This window comes from Amphiprion ocellaris, chromosome 11 (assembly GCF_022539595.1).
Source record: "Amphiprion ocellaris isolate individual 3 ecotype Okinawa chromosome 11, ASM2253959v1, whole genome shotgun sequence".
NCBI classification, from domain to species: Eukaryota; Metazoa; Chordata; class Actinopteri; family Pomacentridae; genus Amphiprion; species Amphiprion ocellaris.
This window is the reverse complement of record NC_072776.1, coordinates 14,989,938-15,010,825: the sequence shown is the minus strand read 5'-3', so window position 1 is coordinate 15,010,825 and position 20,888 is coordinate 14,989,938. Positions and strand designations below refer to the sequence as shown.

General features: G+C 38.8%; 1 protein-coding gene across 6 annotated transcripts in view; it reads left to right on the top strand.

Moving 5' to 3' along the window:
• Positions 1–19,569, top strand: part of LOC111584968 (alsin-like) — a 29,457-nt gene extending 9,888 nt beyond the window's left edge. For 2 of the 6 annotated variants that reach the window (XM_035940992.2, XM_035940993.2), the window contains exons 16-41: positions 173–344; positions 463–658; positions 1,589–1,654; positions 2,005–2,164; positions 2,365–2,496; positions 3,731–3,859; positions 4,228–4,251; positions 5,974–6,044; positions 6,671–6,737; positions 6,884–7,062; positions 7,619–7,684; positions 7,978–8,076; positions 8,395–8,559; positions 8,933–9,044; positions 10,170–10,247; positions 10,475–10,611; positions 11,274–11,429; positions 11,980–12,094; positions 12,344–12,501; positions 12,845–12,943; positions 13,083–13,265; positions 13,443–13,488; positions 13,601–13,662; positions 13,821–13,970; positions 14,296–14,392; positions 15,468–19,569. In XM_035940992.2, coding sequence (XP_035796885.2) covers positions 173–344; positions 463–658; positions 1,589–1,654; positions 2,005–2,164; positions 2,365–2,496; positions 3,731–3,859; positions 4,228–4,251; positions 5,974–6,044; positions 6,671–6,737; positions 6,884–7,062; positions 7,619–7,684; positions 7,978–8,076; positions 8,395–8,559; positions 8,933–9,044; positions 10,170–10,247; positions 10,475–10,611; positions 11,274–11,429; positions 11,980–12,094; positions 12,344–12,501; positions 12,845–12,943; positions 13,083–13,265; positions 13,443–13,488; positions 13,601–13,662; positions 13,821–13,970; positions 14,296–14,392; positions 15,468–15,506 — 2,958 coding nt within the window. In that variant the 3' untranslated portion in view covers positions 15,507–19,569. The remainder of the gene's footprint in view (positions 1–172; positions 345–462; positions 659–1,588; positions 1,655–2,004; positions 2,165–2,364; positions 2,497–3,730; positions 3,860–4,227; positions 4,252–5,973; positions 6,045–6,670; positions 6,738–6,883; positions 7,063–7,618; positions 7,685–7,977; positions 8,077–8,394; positions 8,560–8,932; positions 9,045–10,169; positions 10,248–10,474; positions 10,612–11,273; positions 11,430–11,979; positions 12,095–12,343; positions 12,502–12,844; positions 12,944–13,082; positions 13,266–13,442; positions 13,489–13,600; positions 13,663–13,820; positions 13,971–14,295; positions 14,393–15,467) is intronic. The other 4 variants (XM_035940995.2, XM_035940994.2, XM_023294336.3 and 1 more) reach the window with 4 other exon arrangements.
• The last annotated feature ends 1,319 nt before the right edge of the window (positions 19,570–20,888 follow it).

Sequence of the window (20,888 nt, the reverse complement as noted above, 5' to 3'; positions counted from 1 at the left end):
AGCCAGTGTTATTTGTGGATGCAGTTTTGCTAAAGAATTTAAGCAGGGATGGAAGTTCTCTCCACATTCTTACCTTGACCTTGACTATACCTACGTATGCCTTACCTTACTTCATCTAACTTTAATTGTAACCTTAACAACACTCTGTGGCTTCTTCTGTGTCTGTGTGTAGATGGGTTATATTAGCAGTGTGTACAGCGGCGGCCAGACCTGTGCAGTGCTGACAGACCACAACATCATGGGTTTTATCTCCGCTATCCATGAGCTGGCCTCCAGAGAGAGACAGTTCTACAGCTGGTTGAGCGACATCAGGAAGGTCCTCCTCACTCCGCTGCGCAACAGAGGTGGGAGGATCTCTACAATAAAATACTAGTGAAATTACACAAGCATGGTTACAGCGCCTGACAGCGGATGCATCAACGTATGCTTGTATGTATCAGTGTTTGTGTGTCTCATTTACAGAGAGTGTGTGTCCGGCGTTAGGCGAGCAGTGCGCTCCTCTCTTCTTCTCTCTCTGCGAGAGTTTTGTTCACTTGAGCACCCTGATTGGTCGACACGCCACGTCACTCAGCTACTTCCTGCATGATGTGCAGGGCCGCGATGTCACTTCTCTTCCCTTGCTGACGCACACTGAGTTTTTCCTGGACACTTACAAAAAGTAAGGTTGTCATCACAGAAAAAGCTACTGAATTTTCCTCCTTCCTTCCATGCTTATGTTTTTGTAACAAATACACCGTTTTCAAATGAAATAAGATGTTAAGCCTCGCTGTACCATTTGAAATGGATTTTGTTGCTCATTTTTCTCTTCTTTATAGTTGATATTTTTGCTTTTTTCTCTTACATTATATTGCAGTAATTTCATTTTCGTGTCTTTTGTAATTTCTTTTTCCATTGTTAAAACAAATTCTCAGTATCACTCAGTTTTAGTGTTTGGTCTCCCTGCTTTTGATGTTTTTAATTCTCTTGGTTTTGTTTTATCTTCCTTCTTTAAATTAGTTTTCCACCTCCTTTCTTTTCTTGTAGTAGATTAAGTGTTTCTTACTGAAACAATGCAATTTTCTCATACAATACAAGCCAATTGAAAAGCTATGGCTGTAAATATTTTACGTGTTCTTAAACTTTAGAAACTGCAAGTAAGGCTTGATTTAATCACAGCTTTTTATTTTTGTGTTAGATTATTTGCCTCAGTCTTAAAACGGCTCATTCAGAACTCCATTTCTGTAACAGCAGATGGTATTTGCTCGAGCAGTACTGTACTAGTATATGATTGTATATGTTGTTACAAAGCTTGTTCTTTTAGTTTCACCATTCGTACAATTACTGATTTTATACAGTTTAAGAAACAAACCGGGAAAGTGGGACAACATTTCTACAGCAAATATAATGAAACTTACAAAATTTCTGTTGACATCAGACAGAGAAAAGAGTGAAAAAAATGTCTTTTCATTAGTAAGAATACCTATGATGTGAGATAGTGTAGAAGCAGTTTTTACCAGGGACTTAAAAGTTCACTTGACGTTGTTATACTGTATGTGAATTAAAAGAAAACCCCTGATTAAAATCCCTCTCTCTCATTCTAACTCTCTAGGTATTGTTCTGCAGTTGGTGACTTCCAAGTAATGGGCGGCTTCCAATCACTTCACAAACTGTCACTGTGAGCTTTTTTTATTTATTTTTTTCAAACTCACTGAAGTAGCACTGCTCGTCTCACATGGCCTTGCCCCAGAGAAAACACAGAGTCCTCATTTGCATTAATGAGACCTCAGCAGGGTTCCAGCTGCAGTGTAAATTAATTGGCAGCAAATTAGAATTAGCAAATTAGCACGAAAAGATACACTGTTGATGTTGATGATCATGCTCATACTAAATACCCAGTTCTTCTGTATTTTTTTCCCTCAAAGCAAACTTAAAGCGTGGAGCACATCCTAGACACATGATGATAACGTTAATTAAGTCCTAAGAGGGTCTTTGTCTTTCTGTGCCTTGCTCTGTGTGTCTGTCCAGTGAGTGTTTAGGCTCCCAGTGGACTCGGCTCTCTCAGCTGTGTGTATCAGACCAGTCTGTCAGTGGTGATGTTGATCTGGTGTCACTGTTGTACTGGCCTCTGCAGCAGCTGCACCAATACAGCCGAGTCCTGCTCAAATTAGCGTCCTGCTATGATGTGGTGAGGATAAAGCGCTCTTGTCTTTTCATGCTTCTTTTGTCTTTGTGCTGCTGCTCAAACACTAGTTTGATCTTCTTTCTTTTTCTCTTCTCTTTCACTTCCTCCTTTTCCCCACTTTTATGTTTTTCTAATGATTTACTGGTATCATTTGCTATGAGATGCTGCCTCATGACTGCCTCTCCCTCTTTGTCTCTCCATAGTTAACTGTAGAGTATCAGTCGCTCCATCAGGGCTGTAGTCAGTTTGAGTCTCTGTCTTCATCCCTGTTAAGAAGGAAAAAGGAGGCTGAAACCACCTTTGTCTTCTGGAAGACTCACTCTGGCAAGACCACTGTAAGCACACCTCTGTGTTATGTTATTATAACGAGCAGTTTGCCTTTTGTGATAAACAATGCAAAATGATGCATTAGACAGTGCTCTTCTCTGGGGTCTCAAACCACAACAGCAACTGTGCTGGTTTCACTACTCAGAGCTAACAGCGTTCCTGGCAGGACTCTCTGTTCTCCTTTTCAAGCTAAGTTTATTCACAGAGAGAGAGAGTTTCTTTGCTCTGGACAGTGTCTGTAAAGCATTTTTGTAATCCCAACTGTCTACTGTCCCCATCAGCAAGCTTTGCTAGTCAGACACTCTAGGTCAGGAGTCCCTACACTTTTTAGCCACTGACCACCAAAGCAATGTTGTCCCCCGCTGTCCCCGCAGGTGCTTGAAGCTTACTAATGTTACACACAGACACAATAACAACACAAGAGAACACAACAACCTATCAACCAAATAGTATTTTATAATATAGGCTCATAGCAGAAATTATCAGTCATAAAAATCTTCAGAGCAAACATATACTATGTAGAAGCAGCAGTTTTTTTTTGTTGTTGTTTGCAACAATTATCAGTAGCACATACTGTTTGTAATTGTTTTTAGATTTTATTTGATTTCTAGAAATAATCTTGCAACCCCTCGTCTAATTTTGGGAAGCGCTGCTCAAGGTTATATTTACAGTTCATGGTGAAAGTTTAAAACTGGGATTAAAATATACAAGTGTCATTAAGGAGAAGGTGCACCCCAAAATTGCTCAGGGTGGTAATGTATTTGTTAACAGTCCACTGGCAGCAATAGTTTAGGAAAAGTAAGTGTGAATGTACACTATATGTCTGTGTTGTCCTCATAAAATGTTCCTAAATGGTAGGAGTTGCAGTTAGCAGCATAGATATGCATATGCATTTGATTTAATTATAGATATTTATAGGCTAATTTTTCATAGTGAAACAGGAAGGCTCAAGGTAGTGATTTGTAAATGCAGCATGTTTCTTTACTGAATCTGTTCACCTGGGTAACGGAGGCAGAATTTCAGGTAAAATATGCCAGGCAGTTGGTCAGATCCTTTTTTTAAGAATCATTTTTGAACATTTTGTAGGAGGCAGGGGTAGAGAGAGACATGCAACACAGAGAAGGAATTGAACCGTGGAAGTTGCAGTTATGTGACATTTGCTGTAACCATTTGGCTACCAGTTCATCATATTGGAATAACTGCAATTTCCATGTGTTTTTTTTGTTTTGTTCTGTTCTTCAGGAGGTTCTGCGTCTCCCGCGGCGCCGCGTGGTGTGTGAAAGCAGCAACAGATCACTGACTCTTCAGAGCGCCGGGCGCTTCTCCAATCACTGGTTCATACTGTTCAATGACGCACTGGTACACACCCAGGTACACAGAAACACAAACACAAAAAGTCTGTGCATATTCAGACAAATGAAGGCATTCTGGGTTTTTTTTGTTGACAGTATAAATTCATAGTGGACACCGTTTATTCTTTACATACTTAAGCTGATATGTAATAAGATTTACCAGTAAGGGGGGGGGCGGCTGTTGGAATCTTTTACAAGCTTTTAAAATCAACATTGCATTATCTAACAATGTACATCAATACAAATTGTTTAACTACTGAGACACCTTGCAAGATTTTTGTTATGTCTGGTTCAGGTCAGACGTAGCCTCTGCTGGTTCTGTGTGTTTGTCCACATTTACTATTATTTGCAGATGAAATTCACATGTTGTGTCTTTCATTCATTCAGGGTACCATTCCCTCTCAAAGCTTTGTAAGTATATCTGGCATTAGTTTACCTAATGTCACTCCCAACCAGTTTATTCTAAACTTGAGCTGCAGGAGCTTAGGTGTGCTGGTCTCTGGTCAGTGCTTCTACTCAGACATTCTGATTGGGATTTGAAGACAAATAAATAAATGTAACACAGGATTTTATATGTGATAAAGATACCAAGATATCCAAAATCCAGTAGTTTTTGTCTATGGCTCATTTATCTACTGATTCAGGTAGTTCCAGTTTGTTTCAACAGAGGTCTGGAGCTTGTTATATTCGAATGCCACTTCTTCAGTTATTAGTTTGACTTCGCTAAGAGTACTGCAACTAATAATTCTCAGAATTTTTAAAACTCTCAGAGTGTTTTTCTGGGTATTTCTAATCATTTGTCTATTGCATATATACAGATGATTGCAGAATCAATAATAAATATTGGTCTTTGTAATATTGGGGCCTTTAGTTGTGCAGATGTCCTGTGTTAACATTTATTTCATGCATGTTCTTCTGATGGCTAATTCTGTCTGAGCTGAACTTCAGCTGTTGCCAAACAGACTGCTGTGTGTGATTTGGGTTTCGAAGTGTTTCCAACATTAGTTTGTGGAAAAAACAGATGAGCTCATAGTTTGAGTAACTCATAGCATGCAAGATGCATCTCACTGCTGGGTTCTAGCTTTAAAATGCATCTGATCCACTTGATAACATCACAAGCTCCAAAGAAGACTTAACTGTCACAGAATGATATCTGACAACTTCTTCATACTTGGAGGATAAAATATTTACTGTTATCTTGTCCTGTGTGCATCTCCCTCACTGCCTTGGGTTTATTTTAGCATAGAACAGTTTGCTGTGGAGGCTCCTAGCTACCTACTTAGGTTTTGTCTTCCTCTCTGTTTGGTGTGGTGTGATGTGTTAAAACAGTGATGAAACCTGTCCACTCTTTTTCTGTCTCTGTGGTTTTGGTTTCATGTCCTGTATTGTGAATTACAGCTATGACAGTTTTGATGCTGTATTTTGTATGCATTTGCCTTCTTAATTTTCTAGTTCAGTTTTGTTCAACAAAATCAGATAATGTTAGGTTTAACTGAAGGGAGTGTCTTTACATGTTGTTGTGCATCATCAGTAAATCTGAATTGCATTACATATGTATCACATAACATGAAACATAAACAGGAAGCCTTGGTTCTACGTGTAGTAAAAATCACATTGGATGGACTTAATTTATTGGTTGTATGCTGTGGAAAATTAGCACGAGACGACGTAACGCAAAGTTTAGTTTTGCTGAGTATCTCCTAGTTTAGTTTCATTTACTTTGAATAAATAAACACAAATGATGTGGAGAAATTAATTAACTGCCATGAAAGTTAAAAGGCTGTAGAGGAAGCTATCAGATTTTTGTAATAGAATCATGAAATGGTGCACAATGACATCTTATTTATCTCACTAACCTTTTTCTGACCCCACGCATATGTAAAACTGAAATTACACTGACAGTGTTTTGTGTAACTTCCCTAATTTACAAGCACATAGGATCCTGCAGTTTTGCATTAAGAGAGGCAAATCTATGATCATCAGCCTCTATTACATGAACACTCTGGATGTGGTAATTTCTGAAGCTATAGGTTTTGTAACCTCAGATTGTGCAATGTTACCTAATGTGGGAATTTCAGAGAAATCATGAAGAAATACGCTGCTCTTTCTCTTTTTGTTGATTTGTGTCTGCAGTTCTCCTCACATCACGTCTATCCTCTGACTTGTTTGTGGGTGAAACCAGTTACTGAAGACAGCAGCGGACTGTGAGTTTGTTGTTGTAGAAGTCAAAAATATGAACACCAAAGCTAACATGACTATTGCAGATAAAATGTAATAGTTGTGACCATAAAATCAATAAAACACTGGCGTTTAAAATGATTAATAATGAACACAAGACATCACACCAACAAATCAATTTTTGCAATGCTATAGCGCCATCACAAACATTGACAAAGTGTGATGTCTAAAGGGATCTTTTAAGATCCTGTATTTTGAATTTAGCATTCAGAAAGTCCATAGTAGTGATTTAGATGTACTGCAACCATTTCTCCATACTGGTGAAGTGAAATTAGTTCTTAAATGCCAAAATTTCTTTCTTTAAGTAACATTTAGTTGTATTTTTTGATCTTATCATCTAGTGGCCTGTAGATTAACTGCATCTTGAGACACTTGTTTGCTGCTTTTTGTTTGGAAAATACCTACAACTGTGGAACTGCAGTCAGCGTAGCATTAAAGAGTAAAGGTCGATGTTTGTATCACATATAATATTTAACCATTGGATTTACTCTGGTTAGCTAGCCTGCTTGTTGTTATTGACTTTTCACATCTAAACATTTGGAACTTTTATACAAATTAAGGTAATTATTGTGATGCTGTTGCATATTTTCAGCTATGCCATCAAAATAACATGTCCAGAGGAAAGTTTCACCCTGGTGGCCTCAACACCGCAGGAAAAGGTAAGTCAGTGGTTTCCACACTGATCACATACTTATTGTAGCTTTGTGTCTAAGAAAAGTTGATATTGTGAAAATGTTTTTGCGATTGTTTGGCAATGAACCCCGGTGGCCTTTCTTTCTTAAAAAATGTACTTTTCTCTCTACAGAACAAGTGGCTACGATCTCTTAACCAGGCGGTGGATCTGGTGCTGGGCGGTGGAGGTCAGGGGTCATCGCCTGGGTTAACGGCAATGTCTCGCACGGCCTCCTACACATTCACTGGAGACGAGCGATTCAAAGACGCTCAGTACACCGGGAGCTGGCTTGCAGGCCGGGTTCATGGCAGGTTAGGGAGCATATTTGTTATTTTGTGTGTGTGTGAGGTTCACTGTGTCCTGAAGAATGTTTATTTATATTCGTTTGTGCATAAAATGTATAAATGATACCTATTGTGCATATCTTAGTGCTGCCATTGCTTTTTGGCATTTCCTTGAAACTTTCAGAGCATGTTGAAAATGTTCCCTGTCCATACCTGTGGTACCACACAGTAATTACATACAACACTCAGAACCACTGGGAGAATACAATCAGTTCCAGGATGTTGACAGTGATTTCAGTTCTGACATCAACTCTCAAGTCAGTAGACATTCGCAGGGGAAAAGAGAAACAGAGTGCAAATGCATGAATGAACAATAAAAGTGTGTATAAAAGCAATAATTCTGACAGTGCAGATGGTGAATAGACAGTTTCCAGGATTTTTGTCTCCAGAATTTGCTTATATGAGCAGTAAAGTTGAATCAATTATGTTGTGGCCCTTTAAATAACCACATAAAGTTTAAAAAAAAAAAAATGTAAAAAATAAGCAGAAGTAGTTAAATAGTATTATATGTTTTCCTTCACAGAGGAACCATGAAGTGGCCTGATGGACAGATTTACACTGGGAACTTTAAGAATGGACTGGAGGATGGGTCAGTACATTTACCTGGTTTAGAAATAAAGAATAAATAGCTGGCTGCTGCGTGATTCTGTTTTTGCCGATATGAAATTTCTTCTTCCTTTTTGAAAGACATGTTTTCAGAAGAGAAAATATAAAAATTATTGTAGAAACAGAAAATACCGATGGGAACTGGCCTAAATATTTACTCCACTTATATTTCAGAATCTGAAATCTTATGGGTTTCGCTAACTATGACTATATGAATAACCAGCAAGGATTAAAATGTCGAGTCAAAATTTCTCTATAATTGTTATTTTTTTCCAGTTATGGAGAGTGCATGATACCTAACAAAGTGCTGAATAAACCAGACACCTACCAAGGACAATGGAGAGAGGGCAAGATCCATGGTTTCGGCAAGTACAAGTCAGTGCACTGTTTTCTACAGTCTATTTAGTTAGATAGAGAACATAGGACAGAAGACCTGTACTTAAAATGGACTTACCCATACAGAGTACAGAGGTTCTGTCTTCGTCACCAAAGTCACATTGCAAATCAAAGACATGTCTGTTGTTCAGTAGCAGTACTTGACACCATGTCACAAAGGTAAAAGCGGTGTTCAGTTTTTTTTCCGTTTGGTCACAAGTTAGCAGAATTGGAGCTGGAGTAATACATGACGTCTCCACAGCGCTTTGTTGTAAGTGGCTATCATCTATATGTGTGTATTCTTGTCTGTGTGGTCAGGTATGCCAGTGGTGAGGTGTACGAGGGCTGTTTCTGTGATGGCCAGCGCCACGGTTACGGCATGCTGAGCTCCGGTAAACTGGCCAAGACTTCCTCCAGCGTTTTCATTGGTCATTGGGTCCACGACAGGAAGACCGGATACGGAGTCTACGATGATATCACCAGGTTTGAATAATGGCTCAACCCAGAGATGATGGGAAGCAGGGAACAGTTCTTCTTATTTAACTTTAAGCTTGCAGAAACACACTATTCTATACCATCTTACAATATCAAGGAAAGAAACACTTGAGAGAAAAAAGGATCATGTGAATCCAAAACGTTAAGCAAATTTGCACGATTACAAGAATTTAGAAAGTCCTAGAGAATGAATTGTATTTTCCTCCTAAAAGAAACAAAATGATTTTAACATTTTATTGGAACCTCATTCTAATGCACTTCAGTGTAACCTTATACGTAATATGTTTTTTGCCTGTGGAATAATTTCACTATCAAAAACGCGCTGCTGTCATTAGTGCTTGATCTCATTTGTTTTTCCCAGAGGTGAGAAGTACATGGGACTGTGGCAGGACGACCAACGACATGGCAGCTCTGTGGTCGTCACTCAGTACGGTGTGTACTATGAAGGGACTTTCAAAGAGAACAAGATGAGTGTAAGTGCAACGTTAAAGATTTACCTGTATGCTGATCACATGTCCATGTTTGGATGTACAGAGATTCAGATGCACAACTGTCTGCAGAGAAGTCTCTCTGTATGTAGTCTGTGTGTGTAAGTCATTATATATTTACAATGTGTACTGTGTCATAATTAAATCCAAATAAAAGAAAATGTAATTTATTTTTATGTGCATCTCCATATATGAGCGCAGACGGCTCTGGATTAAATACATTTAGATAAACAAAACTTCAAACAAGCAAATTAGTTGTGTAAACAATTAAAATCTGTAGTTGTCTTTATAATAATTACATTAGTATTATGATTAATGAAGCACAAGTAAATTGTTTTAAGAAATGTGTTTATGTGAATAAATACAAAACCTTAAATGATAGATTAATTACCACTTTAATTGTTAATGCCCCCACAGTTACCAGGTGCAGGCTTCTGGTAGGATGATAACAAACCCAATGCATTTTCAGCCTAAATTACTGCATATCTTCAAAAAATCTTCATCCAGCATATGATCTTGTAAAGCTTTTGGCAAAGAGGGAATGATTCATATCCCACAAACGCATGCCAAAGAGGTCCTGAGCTCCTCAACTGATGGTGTCTGTGAATCACAAACCATTCAAGTTTCAACTTGTGCTGTGCCTCCTGCTTTTCAGTAAGCAGAATTTGAAAGTGTGCCACCCTCACTTCTGCATCCATCAGATGACAAATTCAGTTTCTCCTAACATGTGCTGACCATTTGCCACAGACGATAAAACAAAAATTGAAGACATGAAAAGGGATAAAGTGATCCGAAGGTGTCTGGGTCTGTTTCAAGACATTTTACAGCAACTGCAGCAGTGCATTTAGGAAAACATCTTTTTTGGAAACTCCTCTGAAACCTGTTGCTAATCTAGATGGTGATGCCAGGTATTCCTGAATCAGTGTGTCCCTAATGTCCCTGATAGAAGCCATGTTAAAAAAAAAACAAAACAACTCCAGGGCTGTCGCTACTTGTAGTGAATGAATCACCAGTAGACAGAGATCTGGCATTATGGAAGAATGGAAAAAAAATTTAGATAAAATCTGTGTACATCTAAAATGGTTTGATGGACTCTGTGTTTTCTGGCAGGGTCCAGGTCTGTTGGTGTCAGAGGATGACACAGTTTTTCATGGGGAGTTTTCTGACGACTGGACTGTCAACGGGAAGGTAGAATTTATTGGTGTCCTTCTATCCATGTGTTTTTGTTTGTTTGATTTTTCTTTGTGTCTGCATGGATATTGAATCAATGTTTGATGTTCTATAATTTTATAATGTTATGTTAATTTTGCTACTAAAACTTACTTGCGTATCTCTAGTCACCAAAATAAAAAAAACACCAGTGCAACTTCAAGTCATTGAAAGTAATTTCATTCACATTCATTGCTCGTCTTCAGGGTGTTTTATCCCTCTCTAACGGCGATTGTCTGGACGGCATGTTCAGCGGAGAGTGGAGCTCCGGGCTGAAGGTGGTTGGGATGTACACCAAACCAGGCATTTATGAAACAGAAAGCAAAGAGAGAAACAGTGTGAAGTATGTGTCATTTAAAGCTTTTTTGTGTAATTATATGTTGAGCAGATCTTCAGTCTGTTTCTGTTTTGTTTCAGTATGTTTCTGTCTGTGATATTTGATGTTTTATATTTGCTTCTGGTGTGTCTTCGTCCATTGTTGGTAATATCGGCAGGCTGGTGGGATGATTAGATCTTACAGTGGGGGTAGACAGTAATTTTTGACTTCATTGGGCAAAAATGCATAACATTTTAGCATATAGTAATTTTAAATTGTTTAAATTTTAAGGCAACTACACTTCTGCACCTCCATTTGACTCTTTTTTTGTGATGGAACACTTTTGTCAGTCTTAGAGAGTGGCCTCATATTGTCTGTTGCACAAATGGGTATGCATGTCTCAGTCAGAAAGCAGAAAATCCTGCAGGAAATGTTTCTATTCCTGCAGTGGCAGCAACTACTGCCTACACTACAGAGCAACCAAAATAACAGCAGACAGATTTATCTCACCTTAGACTCGACTGTGGCAGTTAAAGGTAATGTTTAGCTACGTAAAAACCTGGATGGCATGATAAACTTGTGGGCTTTTCAGATTCCTGCTCACCTCAGCTTTACGACAGACTTCTTGTAATTTGAAGTTAATGCTGTGTTTGCTATTTTAATAAATATGAGAATGTGTGTGTGTACAGCAGGCTGGGTCAGTACGTGGTGCCTGCAGCTCAGAGGTGGATCTGTGTGTTCGATGAGTGTTGGAGCCGACTGGGCTGTGAAGCGGCTGGTAAAGGAGACAGAACTACAGCCTGGGAGAACATCGCTGTTACTATAACAACTGTACGACGACAGAGGTATACACACATACAACACAGACTGAATGCATTGGACAGCATTTTTCTTTGGACTCTGTGCTGCCACTAACTGAATATAAAATACAATGACAGATTCTTCATTAAAGTCTCAGCTTTGATGTAAAAGCAAGGTTGAAGTACACAGAATCATACAAAAAGAAACTGACAGAGCTCTGAACAAAGTTTGATGGACAGATGAATTTAAAACCAACATTTGGCAGGATTATAGAAAGAAAAAAGGAACAGTTGATGATCCAAAGCACCACATCTGTCAAATATGGCGGTTGTAGCAGTTAAACTGCCATCCTGGTATTTATAGATATGTGTTGAAAGGGCTATATATGCCGCACAGATAAAATTTTGTAAACCTTTTCAAAATAAAGCTGAGACTTTAATGTAATGTTTATTCTAAGTTGAATGTGCTGAAGGTACGAGCCTGAAGAACAACGATGTAACTTTCCAAATACTTGCAGCCTGTACAAAGGCACTGAGCCTGTCTTATATATACAGTTGTCAACTTAAATAAATGACTGCGTGTGTGTGTTTGCAGCCCAGACCTCAGCAGGTCTCATAGCAAAGTACTGGAGAGTTTGGAGTTTATTCCTCAGTATGGAGAACCAGTCACCACTGCAAACTATGACAACATACGAAGATACCTCACCAAGGTACAAGCAACTGTGTGTCTGTGTCTTTGTCCCTATATTGACATTGAATTGCATCAGTCAGGGTAGAAGGAAAAAACAAATCGGTCTGTATAATGTAGTACATTTGGCAAATGAGAAAAGGTGAAGGTGGACCCTCTGTGAGTGCCTTGATACTAGAAGTACCTCAGGAATTGTAGATCCTGCCTTTGTCCTGGACTGCCATGTTGTATTTAAGTGTCTTTGTAAATGTTTGGCCTTGGTCCATGTCAGGCATGTGAGACGCCCCACCACCCTCTAGGCTGGCTGGTGGAGACACTGGTGACGGCCTACAGGATGACTTACGTTGGTGTGGGATCAAACCGCAGGCTTCTCCGGCAGGCTGTCCTGGAGGTCCAGGCCTACCTCACACATTTCTACAGCATCGTCAGGTAGATTCACCTCCTCGGTGCTGAGCTTCTGTAGGGCCCTTAGGTTGACTCTCTGTTTTCAGCAAGGCCTGTATTTGTATGACTGAGACTAGAGAAACTCACCTGGTTTTTCATATGTCTGCTTAAGAGAGCTGTTGGGAGGGAATTTGAATCTTGCATTTACATGACAATTCTGAGGATTCATCTTTGTTCTACATTTATACTTTTAGAATTTATATTAATGTGAAAAAGAAACCTTCTCCTAACAGGTTTGTTAGCGCATCTCAGGCATCAAGACGCAGAGAAGAAACTCAAAATAAATTAAATAACGGTGCATATTTAAATATAGATATCGTGCCTGCAGGTTTCTGTTTCCAGAGTTACCAGAGGATGGCGGTATGATCCCAGAACCTCCTTCTTCTCCAACTAGAAGAAGACACAGCTCTAACAAAGCAGAACAAGGGTGAGTGTCAACACATACACATAGTGATGGTTGTTTGAGTAGATACAGCAGTTACAAAGATTTAGTCCAAACAAGACACATTCAGATGCATCAGTGAGATTTTTCATGTCCTTCTCTCCTCCTCCACCTCGTTGTCCAGCAGTGTTGTGGTGGTGAGCTGCTCCTCTCTGCTCCTCCCTCTGCTGCTCCCTCGACTCTATCCTCCTCTCTTTACTCTGTACTGCCTGCAGGAGGAGCCGGAGGAGGCCCAGTACTGGGAGCGCATCCTCCGACTCAACAAACAGCCCGACCAATCACTGCTCAGCTTTCTCGGAGTGCAGGAGTGAGTGTGCACATACAGCAACACAGTCTATAAATGGTGTTAACATTATTTTTTTCGTTTTTGGTAACTATCCTCAATAAACAAGAAGTTTCCTTACTTTGAAGCTAACATTTCAATGATTTGTTTTGTTTGTTTTGTATTATGTGTTGTAGCAGTTATACTTCTTCTGTCTTGTAGGAAGTTCTGGCCACTCTGGATGTCAATTCTGGGGGAGAAAAAGCAGGTCAGATATAATTTCCACACATTCTGCTTGATGTTAAAATGTGCTTAGTGTATTTACAGTCGCAGCTTCTATGTTGTCCTCTGTAACTCATTTCTCTTTACATTCATCACAGATTGTGTCCAGCAGTAAAGATGCCTGTTTTGTTTCTTCTGTAGAGACCCTCCAACAAATCAGGTAGCTGTCATGTAGCTTGAAATGACAAGTCAAATTTAATTAGTAATGTCACAGAATCAGACCTGATACACCGTCAGTACAAATAGGATACTCATGTACTCCCCTGGAGTAAATTAATTAAACGGCTGTTATTAAAATGTGTCCTCCTCTGCACACAGCACCACATTTACTCCGTCAGACAAACTAGTGGTCATTCAGAAGACATTTGAGGAGCTGACTGTGGAGGTAAAACCTATGCTGGATGGTAATTTCCTCTGGTGCATGGATGATCTGTTCCCACTCTTCCTTTACGTCGTGCTCAGAGCGAGGTGTGTTATCACACGTTCACACACATACTTTGTTAGTAGATGTACAAATAAAAGCAGATGTCTTATAGTCTCACTTTTGCTGCTGTTTGTATCACACGTTTGAATTTGTGCTCATAGGTAAATATGCGTCCAATTTTTGGAGATATATTAGTGCAACAGTGGTTTCAGGCAAATGAAAAAGTCACTGCTAAGAAGACAGATGACATATCTATTCAGTTTGGTTGATATTAATAACACTTCCACTAAGGAGCTTCTATATGAATCTCAGAGTGACACTGCAGGCTGGTGACTGTACTTGTTGGGTTTTTGCTGCTCTGCTCTCCAGGATCAGGAACCTGGGAGCTGAAGTCAGTCTGATAGAAGATTTGATGGATCCCAACATTCAGCATGGAGAAATGGGACTGATGTTCACAACACTGAAGGTGGGATCACATCACACACAAACACACACATGCGCACATAGTAACACGTGTGCACATGGTGAGGACTTGGAAAAAGAGATAGTTTTACTCCATAATCATGCAATCATTTGTGTATATGTAATTTCTCTGTTATTCTGTAAAGCAAAGTTGATGGAGCCCTTTTAGTTCTGCAAGTCCTGTGAACTCAGTGTCCTCGTTTGGGTTCCCACCAAGAACCAACAGCCCAACTTTGTTTTTAAAGCTGATTAACACTAAGAACCCCCGTCTTAATATCAGTGCTAGAAAACCTTCTTGTTTTGAGTTTGACCATCCTGTCAGGGCTGCAGACTCCACCCCTAAAGCTTTGGAAAGTACTTCTCTCACAGCAGGCACTTTTTTAGCATCTGGAACTAACATACATAGAATCTGATCACTGTTTTCCTTATTGCCTACTTTTTATTTTTACTTTCAGCATGCACTGATGCATGCACTATTGGTTATTACTTAGTCATATTATTGCACCTTAAACTTGCACCGTCCTGCTCATTTATCCATGGCTGTCTGTAGTGCAGTGTGAGCTGTCTTCTGTTGGCTCTCAGCAGCTCAAACTTGTTTGTACTCATGCGAGACATAGTGACATATGGGAAATATCTTCCGCTGTGCAGAGAGTTGTGGGTCAGAATGGCCAGAAAAACATACTGACTTGCATACTGCAAAACGCAACCAGATGTTGTAGGACACCCTGGTATTTTGGCATACTGTATTTGAGATGCTGTGTTAATCTTTTTCTGGCACATTATATAGTTTGGTAGTATTGATACTGGAACTTGTTTCTCTGGTTGACATGCATGTTTGGTCGTCTGGTTCCTTGAGAAGCTCCTGGTTCAATTGGAATGTTTTTGTTGTGGAAATTTGAGTTTTTCCTATTTTTTCACAGTGCTCGATTATACTGCACAAACTACAGGTCATTCTAAAAATTCAAGCACTTCAGATATTCTCCAAAAATGACTGTCCATTGCTGTTTATTCTCAATTATTTAAATTATTCATTGATTGACAATTCAGTTCTTAAACGTGTCCATGTGCCTCCTCTTCAGGCCTGCTACATCCAGATCCAGCAGGAGTCAACTGTATGAGAACTGACAGGAGGTGACTTTACAGACTCAGGATGTGGAAACAGCGGTGAACCAAACCAGTCAAAGCACCAGTTTTGTTGCTGGGAAGCTGCACAGACACCGCAGAAGAAGAGAGAGTTACTCCTTCACCTTCTACTGAACACGGGAACAGCATCGCTCACTGTGGATCTTTCTGGTATGTTTCTCCACAGCAGAAGTTACTGTTCATAGGAAAGTAGCATATCGCCCTCTACTGGATGTATCAGAAAACTGCATTGTCTTCATTTTACTTTGAGTTGTACATTGTAATACATTTGTTCAGTTTCCGTTTCTGCATTTTGCAAAATTTATCAAAACTATTTATTGAAGTTGTTATTAGCAATGGTGCAATTGAGATTATTACACAGTTTTTCCTTTTAAGGGGAACTAAAGTCCGTGTGAGATGTTGTATATTTTCTGTTTCATCTGCTTTCCACGGAAACTTGCAGACACTCTGCATTACTGACAAGATCTGAAACATGACCATATTTTAAGGGGAAGGTCTAAGGACTAATAAATAATACAGTCATGTAAATATTTCTCTTAGTGCCAAAATCTCCTCAAAGGGAATTTAAGCATTATAAAGTTGCAATTGCTGTTTAATTTCACAGAATTTTAATGCAGTGAAACCAACCAGGTAATGTGATCACAGGTATTTTCTTAACAGCAGATCATGGCTTAAAAGCAGCAGTGTTTATCAAATCCAGTTAGTATCTCCTCACGATCTGCTAACTGTGTGTTCTGTGTGTGAAAAATAATCCAGTCTTCATATACAGTCTGGTCTCTGTAAATGGAAAACAACCAGAGTGGCTCCACATAAGCAAGTCTTGGCCAATGGATGGTAGATCTGGCACATACTAAACATTTAAATATGCCAACCAACTAAATATCAGCAATATTTTTCCTGAATCGCAGACTCCATCTTTAATACACTGTTGAAAATACGAACATTTAAAGCAGCCCACATTGCAGACACATACTGAAACTGCACACAGTAGCGGTTGGTTGTCAAGACAAAAACTGGCAGAAATGTGTACTTTTGCTTTCTAGAACAGAAAAGGTTTTTTGCTCTTGAGCTTGGTTTTAGACACAGGTGGAGTTTAGCGTAGCCGGATCCAGCTGAGCCTCCAAACTGAAATCAGATCTTTGGCTCATCTGTCAGCAGCTGCACCACAGTTTGGGTGTGAGGTTTTACTTCTTTAACTTAATGCAACTAATGGCAAGCACGACTTTAAACTTTTAATTAACCAGGTTAATGAGTTTCACTGTTTCTATGAAAACAGCAAAATGCTTCAGGGACTATTTCAGCTGTGGTTTGATATTTCTTCCTTAGAAACCAACTAAATTGACCCAGAACCCCCAGATCCGATAGCTGTAGGCGATGAAAAGGGAAAAAAAGCCTTTTTTTCTTTTGCTAAGAGCGTAGCTGTGCTTGTCAGGAAGCTAGAATTTCCCTGTCTTTCTCCAATTTCTTGTACGTAGTGTTTTGAATGCAGAAATCACTTCAAGAAATCACACTAAACAGACTTTCAGTTTTCACCCTCCTGTCCTACAAACTTAACCAGCGGTGAAGCTGATTCTCTGAGGTAGGATAGAAACAAGTCACGAAAAGGAAAAGGATTTGTTACATGACTGAATATATTTAATGAGCTACTGGTGATTAGCTCAGCTTAAAGTGAGGATTTCCTCTGTTAATAATTTTTTTGTTTGTTTTTCTGTGTCATGTTTGTATAAATGCAGATGAACATATTAGGAACAAATCTGACAAAGAACACTTTCAGTGTTGCTGATTTTTAGTGTAATTAAGGACTCATGCTGGAGAGTGTAAAAACAGACACAGTATCTCTGCGTGTAGCATCCTTGAAGGAACACTCCAGGACTTTTCTCTCCCTGCTTCAGGGAATTATGTTGGCAGTTCTGTCTGTTTGTGAGCAGAATTATTTTCAAAAATTGCCAACTGATTTCAGAATCATTTAGTAGAAATTCACCCCTAAAATGTTAATGAACTTATGCACTTAAATTAAAAGAACATGTACAGTTGTGCTCATAAGTTTACATACCCTTGCAAAATATTGTTAATTTTCTTTTAGAAAATGTGTTTGATCGGTAGTTAGCACTGTCACCTCACAGCTAGATGATCCCCAGTTCACGTCCCGGCTTTCCCGGGATCTTTCTGCATGGAGTTTGCATGTTCTGCTTGTACATGCGTGGGTTTTCTCCGGGTACTCTGGCTTCCTCCCACAGACCAAAACATGCTGAGGTGTGAATGTGAGGGTGCTTGTGTGTCTCTCTGTGATCTGTCCAGGTGTCCCCTGCCTTTGCCTTGAGTCAGCTGGGATAGACTCCAACCCCCTTGTAACCCTAATGAGGATTAAGCGGTATCTAGATAATGGATGGATGGATGTTTGATCATGGAAAAACTTTTCTTTCATTTAGGGTTAGTGGTCAGACAAAGTTTTTTATTGTCTCATAATTCCATTTGCTCTGATCATTCATGTTTTCATTAAAGAATGGTACATATTTTAGAAATTCTGCGAGGGTATGTAAACTTATGAGCACAATTGTATGTCATGTTTGTCTACCACTGTGTGTGTTTTAATGCAGATCTAGATTTAAAAAGTCAGCTAATTAACTAGCCTACATAAAAATCAAATCCTTCAAGCTTTGGCTTGTTTTAATCATTAAAAGTTGTCTGTAAATGTTATAAATCACTATTTTCACATCCAAGTCTTTTAGAGACATCAAAAAATTATTTTATTATTCAGTGTCATAAATTGTCCTTGTTCTGGAACAAGGAGTTTCTTGTCACTATTTCATGACTCCCATTTCTAGCTATTACAGTTATTTATCAGAGATATTGTACATTGATAGTGTAAATCATCCTGATGTTATTAGAAAATTTCCCACAGACTTACGTAGATATTAAGAATCCCACCAGCAGAGATTCTTATATAATATACAGTAAATAAAGGCACATCCATTATACAAGTCTACTGAGAACTGTTATGTGTTTGGGTGTAAAGTCAGTGTCATAAAGTGGCATGATTAGTTTTTTTGCAGCAGCTGCACTGCCGTAATGTTGATGAATGGAGCTTGAACAGTGTAAAAGACTCGGGTCGAACTGCAACGGAAAAAAAAAACTTGCCAAAATTATGATCAAGGTACTTCGAACTGAGATGTTTTCTCTTTCAGTTTCCACCATCTGAACTGTGTTTGTACTGTATTTATTGTCACTCCAATGTAAGCAGAATGTGCACCTCCAGAATCTGTATATGTTGGTAAAATTGCTTAAATATTTTTATTTCTTTTTGCTGTTAAAACCGCTGCAGTGTCATGTGCTCCACATGTAACATGAAGCTGAGATAAAATCATTAGAGGAACTTCTCTGATCTCCATTTATACCAAGTTGAAGGACAGTACTGATGTTTTACATGTTTCAGCTTCATATCAACACATCACTTCTTGTTTTCAGGCTGATTGCAGATACATATTTTTCATCTCATTCAACATTTGGCCCCCTTGTATGCTGATTTTCTTCCTTTCAGGCAGTTATTGATTTGAGGGGATTTCAGAAAGACCTCAGAAAAAGGACTTCACAGGTGTCTGCATTACAGTGGATATTTTTCTATCTTTTAAAAAGAAAATCCATTACATTATTGTTATATACTTTGCATTAAAACAGTCGTGAGCATTCTGAGAATTCCCTTCTGGTGCATTTGTTGTTTTAAGTAAACAGCAACCATTAGCTGCCTGAGAGAAAGAAAACAGCAGAGAGAAAATGGTCAGTAGCTGTAGGGAGTGTGTGTAATTAACAAGATGAAGCATGTAAAACTTTGGTATTTTTCTTGGAGGTTTTGAACTAGAAAGCTGCTGAAAGTGATTATTTTTCTAACCATGTCTATATTTTTGTAACTTCATAGCTTTTTAGAAAGAGAAGATTAAGGGAACTGATTGCAGAATGTTCACTAGTTTTGATGGATCAAAAGAAGATTGATATTTGTTTCTTTTGTTAAAAGGGGCAATAAATTTGTTTTCATTCTGGAAATGTCTCCCAATGGATATTATTTCTCTTGTTTCTTGGATTCAAGGATCAACTTGTCCCACACAGACTACTACTGAGGCCTTTTTTTTATCGAAAACATGCTGGTTTGTTGTGGCAGGTCTAACTAATTACACTTCTCCACCATCTTTTCATAATGTCCGATTGTCCAAACAGCCATTTTCATCAAAATGAAGCTAGAAATCAGGTTAATTTACTAATGTGACATCTTGATTGTGTCCATTTTTACAACTTTGTGTATGTTGATGCTGCATGGATTTTTGGGGCCTTAATGTCTATTGTATTTACATAATTTAAGGAGGAAGATCTTAAGTCAATTTGGTATTGATGTTTTTTTTTTCCAATGTAATCCATCAAATATGTGAAGGCCTGTACAATCTATTTATAGGTGCCAACTTCATTTAATGTATGCAGGTAAGATAGAGGTACATTTGATTAATTTTTTTTTAGCATAAGTAGATGCTACTTTCCTGATGGAATGAATGAACGATTTCATTTATTATTACTGATGTCATTTTTACTTACTAAACGGATCCCAGCTGGCTCATGTAGAAAATGTAACCTGCCAGAACATGGAGGTGTATTTTGGGGGGAAATGCAGTTTGGCGACTCAGGGTTTAAAGCATTCATTCATTTTGCCTTTTGATGTCGACAGCCTTGGGTTACATATTTTATTCATCTCTTCTTTTACTGTTTAGTTACTTTTAAGTTAGTAAAAGACTAATAAGAGCCAGATGTAAACATACTGCCGATATAATAGTACCTTAAAGCTGTGTGTTTGTTATTTAATGATGACTGTTCCAGTAATTCAACAGAGTAGAGACACTTTCATATTCTGCTCCCCCTAAAACTCAGTATGTTTTCTACTGTTGCACGTTCCTTTATTTTTCTACTTTTGTATTTTTTCCCATCCATTTACTTCCCCTGCATCCTGGTTCAGGTTCAGGTGAGGACGAACCCCTCCAGCTTCCTCAGAAAGCCCAAATGTTTGATGAGTGACATTTCTAGTCTACAGCTTAGTGTAATTACGTGGGTAATGGCACAAAACCGACACAAGAGGGAACCGGTGTGGTTGTGGGTAGAGAGACAAAAGGGTTTTTTTAGAGGGTGCTTGCAGCTGCCAGTTTCTAATAGAGGTGGAGGACATCCATCATACACAAGCTTTGCAGGCCATAAAAATGAAATAAGCTAATAGAGGCTAAAAAGCTGCATAATTCTGCAGGGTCTCAATGACACACTGACACATCAAGTCACTTAATTCAGCATTTACATAAGAAATGCTGATTATTGCAGCTTTTCACTAA